Here is a 12,997-nt window from a genome sequence, read left to right on the forward strand (position 1 = left end):
TTTGCCTTTTCTGTTTTCTTTCAGTTTTTATGCTGATTTCTTTGAGTTGCACACTATGAAAAACTTGAGTTGTGTTTCAGAAATGGAAACTTTTTGGTATCAGATTTTAGTTGTCAGTCCTTTTGTTTATGAGCGTGCTCACAGTAATCTGTGTTGAACCCCTGCAACAGTACACGTGGTGTCTTAAACCCATGAGGGTTGGGCACTTTGTGTGCATGACACGAAAATAAAAGAAAATCATCAATCATCACCATGTATTATTTAGTATTAGTATTAAGAGCAGTATTAGCCCTATATAAGATTCCCAGGACAATCTTGTTTCTGTTGACTAGGAGACGAAGTGAAGTCTGTTGGAAAGTAAAACCACACAAAGCAACAAAGAAATCAAAACACAGACGCACACAGACAGACATAAGCTTACACAATCACACGCGCACGCGCGCGCACACACACACACACACACACACACACACACACACACACACGCACACACACACACACACACACACACTCACTTAAGGAGCCTCATGCCGGCGGTAGCTCCCAGGTAGACAGGTGTGAGGTGGTGCCTGGCTCTGGGGATGTCCTTCACCGCTGTGTCCAGGCACGCCTCCAGGCTCTGCCCTGCTGCTCCCGGTCGGCCCGCGTAGCTGGAGATCCCGCCCCCTGGCAGAAGAGCATGAGCGGAGCACAAAGTGTGATTACATAATCACGTTAGGGCTAACCCTGATTACATCATCACGTTAGGGCTAACCCTGATTACATAATCAGGTTGTGGGTAACCCTGATTACATAATCAGGTTAGGGCCACCCATTACGCCCTGCCAGTGAAACACGTCGCTGTCAGGTGAAAAGAAGCGGCTGGCGACTGCACATGTATCGGAGGAAGCATGTGCTAGTCTACAAGTCTCCCCAGATCGGCAGAGGGGGTGGAGCAAGGACCTGGACCTGGGGAGAAAACGGGGAGGGGCGGAGCTGGGGGATAGGGGGAGGAGTCTGTCTTTGGCATAGATCTGTTCAGACTCTTTAACATGAGGATCAAAGCTCTGTGGCCCTGCAGCAGTTAGAGGATCAGTGACATTTTGACGATGATGAAACCTTGGCTGCTGAACAATGGCATCGTCATGGAAACCTTATATACAGCTTGGCATCGCCATGGAAACCTTATATACAGCTTGGCATCGCCATGGAAACCTTATATACAGCTTCCCTGTGTTGATGAGTAATTGAAAAACTTGATCTAAGGTTGCTGTTTGGATCTGAAGAAACACACAGACAGACCCCTCGGCAGGACAGGGCTGGCAAACCACAATGGCCGTGGCGTAACTTGATTAACCGTTGCCGGGCAGTTTGGATTTGCTTCTCTGTCGCTTGCCTCCTGTGAGGAGAACTCGCATAAAGCAGCTGGCACTATTTCAGGGCCCTGGCTCCGGTGAATTTAACAGAAAAAAAGGGTAGGGTTAGGGTTCGTCTCTCACCAGGCTCCAAACAGACCTGGCAATTTCCCCAAATCTGGCTTTTGGTCTGGTAAATAGGCTCCATGCCAGTTCTTAACATCACCACTTCTGTTTTGTGCTGCTATATTAAACGTCCCAACAGGGAGAAGACAAGTTGAGTTTCTTATTCAAATGGGAGATGTCAGCGTAAGGAACTGTCACGCCTCAACTTTGTTCTATTATCATATTGTGGAGAAGAAGCTGTTTTTTCCAGGAGTTCGTTTTATTCTGCTGCAGTAATCACAAATGAGACAGCTTGCCCATCACAATTTCACGAGCTCTCCATCCAAATTATATTATTTCCAGTTTGTAACGACACTTTTAAATTGTTTACATTCTAGCAAGCCAATTGCTATTGCTAGAGAGATTTGTGCCTCAGAAATAAACATCATTTTGCACAGTCAGACTTTGTTGTCAATGAACTTTTATTTACTACATCGTAGCATGGTTGTATCAAATGGTGAACCCCACATTGCATATCGAATCGTGAGATAAACATAATTGTCCCATCTCTAGTGACAGTATCTGTTTCTTTTGCCTTCTCCGGTCCCTTTTTGCGTGGACTAGTTAGGTAGGGATATGTAATACGATTTCTTGCTTGTGTGCGGAACCCCTGGTCGGTTTGAGGTTGACTATCAGAAGGCCAAACATTAAGTATCTGAGGAGACTTACCCTTAACATGGCATTCGGTGTGCTGAGTGACCACACCAGTATCATTCTCTTTGTCTGCTGGCCACTTGTATATATACAGAGCTGTGTGGGAGGAGCCAGCATCCAGGACAATCCCGTACTAGGAAGAGAGAGAGAGGCAAAGAGAGGGGGAGGCAGAAACGGTGGAGAAAGATGAGAAAGAAGTGGGGAATGTGGAAAGGAGAGAAGGCAGGAGGAGGGGGGAGGGAGGCAGTGAGATCAATACAAACTGTATTATACCCAAAGAGGCAAGGAGAGGAAGAACACATTGAGCAGATCCAAGTACATCACTCATTCATTATGTGATCTACATACAGAACAAGGGCGTCAATTCAGTATGGCAAGATATGGCAGGCGCCATAGCTTGGCCTTTAGTGAACTGACGCCACTGATACAGAAGTCACATTACAAGACAGAATGTATATGGGGCCTGTGGAAGGCATGTTGCTGCAGAATAGGTTCACTATCAAACTCAGACAGACAGAGATACGATGATAAAATATGTCAGTCTCACATTCCCCGCACAGCTTTCAGATCTTGCACGTGTTCATTTTGAACGTCTCCTGGAACAATTCAAGAATGACATTGACCCTGTATCTCTCTCTGTGGGTATAGCCAATGTCCTTCAAATGAATTGTACCAAACGTTAACTACCTACGGTATTACAGTCACTGTAGCCTACATATACTGTCACATATTATTCCAGTCTTTCTTCCTTCTCCTCATTTATTCAAATTTTCTCTCTGGTTCATTCAGGAGGTCGCTTCCTTACGCCTACATTCCACTAGGTTCGTGTTCGGTCCGTCTGCGCTGCGGTACGGCATCGGAGCCGATACGTTTCCACTCTAATCATTGTGTCAACTCCCACCTACTCCGCTGCGTTGCGTGTCTACTCCGTCCCAGCTCCGACGATCCGGAGCTCTCCGAAAGAAATACGCAAGGCTTCTATTTTTCACGGATGACGGAGCAAAGCTGCAGCAAGTTGGGCGGAGCCAGGCATGGAGTCAACAGGGCAGAGGTGCTTACAGCATTCAATATCAAGCCAGAGGACAAACATGTATGAGGAAAAGTTCATAATTGAAGTGGAAAACCACAAAATAATATATGACACAACGCATCCTTTTTACAAGGACAACACCAAGCAAGTCCACCCCTCCTCTGCTTCTCCAGTATGGAACAATGATCTTCTGCCTGTTTGTTGTTGTATTTATCCCACATACAAATTGTCTCGCGCGATTTCACCGCGAGAACTTGTCGGTCTCGTCACTCCAGCTGTCTGGCGGAGCGGAGCCGTGACGTGCTCTGCACGCAGCCGGTTAGTGTTGGCGGAGCACAGAGCACGGAGCAAAACCGGAGAACAGCCGTAACGCAACGCAAATGCAACCAGTGCAATCCCGGCGTAAGTCCTATAACAAGGTACTTGCGTGTAAGAGGATGCTTCTATCTGCTACCAGAATGAAACAGCACTACAGCTTGGACACCAGGGTGAGCGGCGAGGAGAATGTGAGACATAACTACTCAAAAATAAACTGTATGAGCAGGTATCCAGAAAGCAGTAGCACAAAAAGCAATAAACCATCGCTAAATGTACCATAAAGTTGAGCAGAAAACACTACCAGAATGTGTAATACAGAGTGCAACGAAGTATCTCAAAATTATACAGCAAAGTATACAGTAACATAACCATACAAAGTATACAGTAGCCTACCATAACATACATACATACATACCATAACATACATACCATAACATACAGTACCATAACATGCATACATACATACCATAACATACATACATACCATAACATACCACAAATACATTTTGCATTATATTTGAGGCATTTAGTGCTTTCACAGCAGCCATTTTGTGTCTAAAAGGCAGGGTAAACAGCGCAACCAAAACATGAATGAGGGTTTCCAACTTCCAATCCATCCAGGTGTTCCAGTGCTGGGGCCCTCATGAATGTTTTGGTTGCACCTGTATTTACCCTGCCTTTTAAACATAAAATGGCTGCTGTGAAAAAGGCCCATTCCGCAGCACATTTAGAATATGAAAATCAGAGCCAAGTGGTGGGTTACTTGCTTGCATGCTGGTTTGCATACTAAAACCAAATCAAGCTTGTCTAAAGCTGCAGGAATCACAGCTTCATCTCTCACTGATTTGAATGATGACTTTGAGCATGTGTAGGATTTTTTTTAATTATTTCTTATTTTCTCATTACTGCTGTGCAGTCAGTTGTGACCACACTCTTTGCCATAAAGGTGATTGTTACCTCTAATGATTCATTTTGTCCTTTCAATTGGTACATTTTAGGAACTCTTGGGGTTGTTTCCCTCCAAAATGTAATAATATGACTGTCTTCCCATTGTTTCATGTATGCCTATGTGATGAAGGTCTTGTGACTGAAATGTTGCACTGATCTAAAGTATTGGATGCATTGTTTATCTTTTGACAGCTGCGACAATTCTTTTTTTTTGTTTTTCTCATGGACATAATTTAGACTAGGCTACTGATAAATAATTTATTTCTACAGCTGTACCCTCAAGGGCACGCCACAGGCAAACCTGACTTTCTGGATAGGGGGCGGGGCCTGGACTGTCTCTCTCCGACTCTTACCACCTGCTCTCTGCTCCATGGACACATTGTGTCTGGTTGTGTGCACCTCAGACTATTCAAATCGGTTTCTCTTCCTCCAGCCCTCACCAATGCACTTGTGTTCTGTTCCTTTATTTAATTACTTTGTTTATTTTCCCTTAGTTTTAGTTAACAAATTAGCCTATTGTTTTAACTTTTATTTACTTTGTTGTATGACTCTCCTCATTTAGCCTACTTCGAGTTGTAAAATATATGGGGAGTCATACACCAAAGTAGTATAAGTTAAAAACCAATTAACCAAACTAACAATAAAACAAAGAAACTATATTAATCAAAGCAACAGAACAAAAGAGGAGGGAGATAACGACCCCAACACCATGCTGCTGCAAAAGGACGTCGCACTTTTAGATGTTTTACTACAAAAAGTGTATAAAACCCCTGACCAAAATAGTCATAGGCTATGTGTTTATGGTTGGAATTCTAGTGAAAATAAATTAACCTTTTTGCTGGCCTGGACAAGGACCCCAGTAGGCTGACTGCAGACAGTTTTGATGTCACACAACATGACTCTTAATTGGTCCAATTTGGCTCATTGGCAAATTATCTACAGCTCAAAATAAAAGTTCGCCTACTTTTAAACCTATAGCCGACTAATCTTATTTTAATTAAATAAGGCGTCATCGTGCTGTTCATTGATTGCCACCTGTAATGCGGTTCACTTTTCAAGGTCTGACTGCACCCTGCTGAGAAGCTTGCGATGGCCCACGCATCACATGATCCCACAGAGAGTATAGGCTACACTTGTAGTCCAAAAATACCCAAAGCAACCTTACCATGAACTCAGGCGCCTCCTTGATGTCTTCAGTGGTAATGGTGAGCAGCAGAATCGCAACGAGTCCAAACAGAAGCGCGACCGGGACGAGCGGGTGAGCGGACCGGTGAGCCATGGGAAAGTCAGGTCCAAATTGATGCGCGTCGCTTCAGTGGTGAAAAGAAGTTGACTGCTTGAGCGGGTCAAGTAGGCTATAACGTTACTCACTCACTGGGTTGGCGTTAGGTTATCGCACACATGCAGTCACTAGTCGGGGCTATATCTCACGCTTCACCTGCTTCCACCCGGCTCCTCCTGTTTTACATTTCACTTGAGATAGCAGCAGCAGCAGCAGCAGCGTCTGTCCGACTTGGATTTATGTTTGAGAGATGCCATGTGTTCCTGCGCGCTCAGTGCGCTGCGCTCCGTCCGGATAGATGACATGTGTTCCTGTGCTGTGCGCTCAGTGCGCTGCGCTCCGTCCGGATAAATTACATGTGTTCCTGTGTTGTGCGCTCAGTGCGCTGCGCTCCGGATAGAGTTGCCTGAAAACTTCTCGTCAGTTGATGAGAACAGCTCCAAGGCTGCTGCTGCCATGGGGCAAAAATGTCACTGGATCACTGGACTGAATAATTGATCGCATTGGGGCGGAGCTATGCTCTCTGGCGAATGTTTTCTGTGAGATCCATTTCGAGGCAAATCGGAGGATTATGATTATTCAAACATAGCCTAATAGGCTATGGGGAAAAGGGCTTGGTATGCTGGCAGAGATCCCATGGTCTGGTCGACAGGCTATTCGAATGATGGCTGTTGTTTTCATGCAGCATTTGCATGTGAAAGGGAGAGCAAACCCAGACTTGCAAATTGCATCCTAATTTGACTGCCTGCAAAGCATTAGGCTGGCTTTACACGGTGAAACTTGCACGCAACTAGTTGCAGGTTGCAAGTTGCATGCAACCCAATTTCCATGCAACTTCACAGTTACACAAAGCAATTAAAAAATAATCAAGTCTCGTGCAACTTGGCAGTTTCTTCCAGCAAAACTAGCTAGCTAGATTGGTCATTTTTCATCTATTGTATGGTTTTCTTGTTTTTTCAAGTGAGACTTGTCATTCTGCATCTTTGTATCGTATTTCATATCGTTTTCTCGCTGGAAAATATCAATTCGGACTCGGAGGTGTTGTATCGGTTTTTCTTCTGGCACTGGCTGGCTGGTTGGCTAGCTAGCTAGCTACTTTGTTAGATAAAATATGGCTGTCCCGGGCCCCGAGAATAGGAAGAGAGCTATTAGTGCATTAATACTCATGGATATGTTGGAGGAGGAGGAGGAAAAAACACAACATGAAAAAAAAGTTAAACGTATGTGGGTGAAGGACTGGCTACTTAAAAGACGTACCAGTGGATCGTTTCACACTCTTTTCAAGGAGCTTGATCCAATGAGCCTCCGGTGAGTGCATTGTTATTATTTTTCTCAAATTTATTGATTGATTCAAGGAAAATAAATAAATAAATAGCTCGTTGTTGCCACCTTGTGACAACAGTATGAAATTGTAGCTTCATATATAGATAACTGATTATCATTAAAACATATATAGCATAGCATTGAACAGTTATGTGATCACTATACTTCACAACATGTTAATATTATTATTTTTAACCCATGTAGATCCTGGCTCCGCATGGATCAGAATACATTCATTGCTCTGGGATGCTAATCAAACATCTGAAGTTCGTTGCGGGTGTGACCATGTACGGCCGAGTTACAAACCGCTTTCTGTCTGGCCAGTAGGGGGCGATCTGCCTATCACTCCAAATTGTCATGTAGATGTGTTCCGGCTGGGATGGTCATCAAACATGTGAAGTTTGGTGCGCGTGTGAGCATGTAGGGGCGAGTTACAAACCACTTTCTGTGTTGCCAGTAGGGGGCGCTATGACTATAAATGGATATTGACATATAGATGTCTACAGGCATGGACACTTATGCATGACACGTTTGGAGCAGATTGGACAATCTACAATAAAGTTACTCCAACTTCCTGTGTGGCCAGTAGGGGGCGCTCTGCCTATAACTCCAAATGGTCATCTAGATGTCTTCAGGCTGGGATGCTCATCAAACATGTGAAGTTTGGTGCACGTGTGAGCATGTAGGGCCAAGTTACAACCCACTTTCTGTGTTGCCAGTAGGGGGCGCTATGACTATAAATGGATATTGACACATAGATGGCTTGAGGCATGGACACTTATCATGCATGACAAGTTTGGAGCAGATTGGACAATCTACAATGGAGTTACTCCAACTTCCTGTGTGGCCAGTAGGGGGCGCTCTGCCGATAACTCCAAATGGTCAACTAGATGTCTTCAGGCTGGGATGCTCATCAAACATGTGGATTTTGGTGCGCGTGGGACCATGTCCGGCCGAGTTACAAACCACTTTCTGTGTTGCCAGTAGGGGGCGCTATGACTATAAATGGATATTGACATATAGATGTCTTCTGAGACTGCGCACTGATTCAGACAGCCAGAGCCTATGTGATCAGCTGACTGGTTCTCAGCATTTTGATTGGCTGTTGCATGAAACTAGTTCCACAAAGTTGAGCGCTTTGCAACTGTTGCGGCTGAGTTTCACAGAAGTTTCAAGTGAGTTGCAGAAGGATTTATACCATGCAATTCATTTGCAACTTGGTTTCACCTAAGTTTCATGCAACTAAAGTTGCGTGCAAGTTTCACCGTGTAAAGCCAGCCTAAGGCTGGCTTTACACAAGTTGAACATGGAACACGAAGATACTTCACCATCACATGAACACACCTTTACACAATTCACAACAGGATTATGATTATTCAAACATAGCCTAATAGGCTATGGGGAAAAGGGCTTGGTATGCTGGCAGAGATCCCATGGTCTGGTCGACAGGCTATTCGAATGATGGCTGTTGTTTTCATGCAGCATTTGCATGTGAAAGGGAGAGCAAACCCAGACTTGCAAATTGCATCCCAATTTGACTGCCTGCAAAGCATTAGAATGAAGTTTTCACGAGAGAGGCCTACTTTGTAGACTACACATAGCCTGTATGTGACAGCCCAAACCAAAGAGCAAGCCATAGCCTATTCTTAGTTATTTTAACATGTTCAAGTTCAAGTTTCGGTAACGCTTTAGAATACAGCCCGCAAATAAGCATGTAGTTATAGTATAACTACGGGGTACAAGGAGTGCAGTTATATTATAACTACGGGGTACAAGGAGTGAATTCACTTTAGAATACAGCCCGCAAATAAGCATGTAGTTATAGTAGCCTACTGTATAACTATGGGGTACAAGGAGTGTAGTTATATTATAACTACGGGGTACAAGGAGTGAATTCACTTTAGAATACAGCCTGCAAATAAGCATGTAGTAATAGTATAACTACGGGGTACAAGGAGTGCAGTTATAGAATAGCCGACAGCCCGCAAATAAGCATGTAGTTATAGTATAACTATACGGGGTACAAGGAGTGCAGTTATATTATAACTACGGGGTACAAGGAGTGAATTCACTTTAGAATACAGCCCGCAAATAAGCATGTAGTTATAGTACTGTAACGTATCCGTTATCTCATGAGGCAGAGGCTTCTTGATGGTACAAGGGTCTTTATTCACAGTTAGTTATATTACAACTCTCAGCGGTTGTCACGCTCAAAGCTAGCAGCTTTCCCTCCAAGTAGTGTGTGTGGACTGACGCGCATGCTCAGTTCACTCCAGAAGTATCCCCACCGCATAGTGTTCCCCCAATACAACACTCCCACACATCAGTTCCTATCTGCAGTCGAGACACTACCAATGCTCACCCCTGTATGTGTACTGCTGATTCGCTACATACTCCCCGCCCAACAATAAGGTCAACGCCCACGTTGATAACACATCACACACCCCCTTGTACCAAAACATCTTTTTTTTTCTTTAACAGCTTCTTTTTTTTTCAATCACAGCATGTTGCACTCTCAGACTTCCCCACATCATCTCCCCCACAATATCTCATGTCATGCACCTTTTTTTTTTACTTTCTGTTACAACAATACAACATCTCCAACCACCATCTCCTCTCTCTTTTTTTTTTTTTTTTTTTTTTTTTTAGTACAACTCAAAGTTGTGGAATCGTCCTGGAGCCCTTGGCTCTCTCCGTGGCCGTGTTAGTCTCTGTGAATCTGTCTGCGGGGCTGATCCCACCTGCAGTGTCTCTGGGCTTTCACGCCCCTGGGTGGGGCCCGCCCGGTCATAGCCGGACGCCCCTCTCTGTGGGAACAGAGTCCTTCTTTCAGCCGGTCTAGGTGAAACCGCCGGGCGGCCGAGATCTGGGGGAAAGGTGCACCCCCCCCGGTATGGGGCCAACCTGTCTCTGTGGAGTACCTTCCTGCCACCAAGTGGCATCTGCACTCGGTACACCACTTCCCCCATTCTCTCCATGACCCTGCATGGGCCTGTCCAGTGACAGTCCAGTTTAGGGCTACGCCCTTTTTTTCTCTGGGGTGTGTACACCCAGACCAACTCCCCCCCCTGGAAATGGTTTCCTTTTGCCCTCACATCATAGTTCCTTTTTTGTTTCATGCCTGCTTTCTCTAGCTGGTCCCGCGCGAAGTGGTGAGCGGACTCTAAGCGATCTTGTAGCCTCCTGGCGTACTCTCGCCCTGGGGGAGCGTCCAGTGCATCTGGTGGCTTACCGAACGCTATTTCTGCTGGTGTCCGCAGTTCTCGACCTAACATGAGCAGAGCTGGGGTGCAGGAGGTGGACTCGTGTGTGGCGGATCTGTAGGCCATGAGGATGAGCGGCAGGTGCGTGTCCCAGTCTCTCTGGTGTTCCTCCGTGAGGATGGCCAACTGCTTTTTCAGCGTTCTATTGAATCTTTCTACAAGGCCATCGCTCTGGGGGTGCAATGCTGTGGTCCGTGTCTTTTTAATGTTCAGTTTCTCGCACATGGTGGCGAACACTCGTGACTCAAAGTTTCTCCCTTGGTCACTGTGTAGGGTCTCTGGTGCTCCGAACCTACTGAACATGCCGGTTACTAGTGCGTCGACCACCGTCCCCGCCTCCTGGTCGGGTAGTGCGTACGCTTCTGGCCATTTTGTGAAATAGTCCATGGCGACCAGGACGTACTTGTTTCCACTGTCTGAGCAGGGAAAAGGTCCCATCACGTCTACCCCTACCCTCTCCATGGGGGCTCCTGCTGCTAGCTGTTGAAGCGGGGCGCGAGACTGATCTAACGGCCCTTTGTACGCTGCGCAGAGGTCGCAGCGTCGACAGAAGTCCTGTACGTCTCTCCCCATCCTCCCCCAATAAAACCCTTGTCTGATACGGCGGAGCGTTTTGTTTACCCCGAAGTGCCCAGCCCCTACAGTTCCATGGCAGCTCCTGCACACCTCCTCCCTCAACGTTGTCGGCACTACTTTCCGCCACTTATGCTCTCCTGTCGCTGGCTCCTTCCAGGACTTCATCAGCACTCCGTTACTCAAACTCAGGGTGTCGAACCCCGCCCACAGCCCTTTGGTTGTGTCGGTGGCCCCTGCCACCTCTTCCCAGGGCGGCTTCTGGCCCTCTTCTACCCATTGCAGTACTGGTGACAGCTCTCTGTCGTTTTCTTGGTGGCCCCTCCAATCCGCTGCCTCTGCTACCCGCAGCGTCCTGCACAGTGGCCCATCCCCTGTGTGGTTAGGGCAGATCCTAGCTTCCTCTTGGAGCTCTCTCTCTCTTCCTTCTCTCTTTTCGCAGTATGTACACCCTCTCTCTGCACAGGGTCGTCTTGACAGGGCGTCTGCGTTGACGTGGCGCGCCCCTGCCCTGTGTTCTATCGTGAAGTTGTAGTCTGCCATTTTCTCTAACCAGCGGCACACTTGTCCCTCCGGCTCTCTGAAGGACCATAGCCACTGCAGCGCCGAGTGGTCGGTCCGTATGGTGAACCGTGGCTGTCCCAGGAGGTAATATCTAAAGTGTCTTAGTGCTTCTACTACGGCGAGGAGCTCCCGGCGGGTGACGCAGTAGTTACGTTCTGCTTTATCGAAAGTCTTGCTATAGTACGCCACCACCCGCTCCCCGTCCGGCCCCGTCTGGGACAGCACGGCTCCCATACCCCCATTGCTGGCATCAGTGTCTAGTAGGAACGGCAGGGCGGGGTCTGGTGCTCTAAGCACTGGAGACTCGGTCAGTGCTTTCTTGAGGGCTTTGAATGCTAGGTGGCATTCTGTCGTCCAGTGGAAGTCTGCGTTCTTCTCTTTTAACCTGAACAGCGGTTCCGCTATTTTAGAAAACCCGTTCACGAATTTCCTGTAGTATGCGGCTAGCCCTACGAAGCTCTCGAGTTCGCCTTTGTTTCTGGGGGTGGGCCACTCCATGACCGCCTGAGTCTTCTCTTCTAGGGTGCGAATGCCCCCCGCGCCGATGCCATGCCCTAAGAACTCCACCCTCCTCTTCAGGAAGTGGCACTTGTCTGGGTGTAACTTTAGACCCGCCTCTGCTATCTTCTACAGGACTTTTCGTAACGCCCCCACTGCGGCCTGGAACGTGCCCCCGTGTGTCAAGATGTCATCTAAATACACGACGCATTCGGAGCGGGGAATGTCTCCCAGCAACTTCTCCATTAACCTCTCGAACGTTGCTGGTGCGTTGCACAGCCCGAAGCTGAGTACTCGAAACTGCCACAGCCCCTTCTCTGTGCGGAAGGCGGTCTTTTGCTTGGCATCGTCGCGGAGGGGCACCTGCCAGTACCCGCTACGGAGGTCTAGGGATGAGAACCAGGATGACTCTCCCGCGGCGTCTAACAGTTCCTCTATGATGGGCATCGGGTATGCGTCTTTTTTTGTTACTTTGTTCAGCCCCCTATAGTCTACACAAAATCGCATTTTGGTGCTATTTTTCTTTTTTACCAGCACTACCCCCGACGCCCACGGGCTGTCTGATGGCTCAATGATCCCCGCCCGCAGCATGTTCTCTACAGCTTCGTTCGCTATCTCTCTCCTCGCCGCTGGGATCCGACGGGGATATGACCTGACGGGTCGCGCCCCCTCCGTGTCTATTTCGTGTTCCACCAGGTGGGTACATCCTAGCTCATCATCTGACATGGCGAAAATGTCTTTATATTCCTCTAGTACCCTCCACAGTTCATCGCTCTGCTGGGTCTCTAACCCTTCGCTTTGGCGTTTGTGCAATCCCCTGAGCATCTCTAACCTCTCTCTCTCCCCCTCTGCCTGTTGCGCTGGCTGAGGGCAAGTGTTTGGAGGTGGGCTAGGGGTGGGGCTTTGTGGAGGGGCTTGGTCTGCTGGGTGGGGCTCATGCACTACGGTGACGCGATATACAGTGATATTATTTACATTAGCTCTCTCCTCTGGAACGGTGGGAGGGTGGCCCATCTGGACTACTGGCCCCCCTGCAAATGTCAAT

The 12,997-nt window shown here is 47.3% G+C and overlaps 1 protein-coding gene across 1 annotated transcript in view; it reads right to left on the minus strand.

Annotated features, from left to right (window-relative positions):
* The window catches only part of LOC310778532 (ectonucleoside triphosphate diphosphohydrolase 2-like), a 13,957-nt gene extending 8,042 nt beyond the window's left edge, over positions 1-5,915 (minus strand). Inside the window, exons 1-3 of the mRNA XM_083638986.1 lie at positions 5,615-5,915; positions 2,169-2,286; positions 516-666 (exon numbers count right to left, since the gene is read on the minus strand). Coding sequence (XP_083495112.1) covers positions 516-666; positions 2,169-2,286; positions 5,615-5,728 — 383 coding nt within the window. The 5' untranslated portion in view covers positions 5,729-5,915. The remainder of the gene's footprint in view (positions 1-515; positions 667-2,168; positions 2,287-5,614) is intronic.
* Between the last annotated feature and the right edge of the window lie 7,082 nt (positions 5,916-12,997).

The sequence above is a fragment of the Poromitra crassiceps genome, assembly GCF_964638095.1.
Source record: "Poromitra crassiceps genome assembly, chromosome: 6".
NCBI lineage: Eukaryota > Metazoa > Chordata > Actinopteri > Beryciformes > Melamphaidae > Poromitra > Poromitra crassiceps.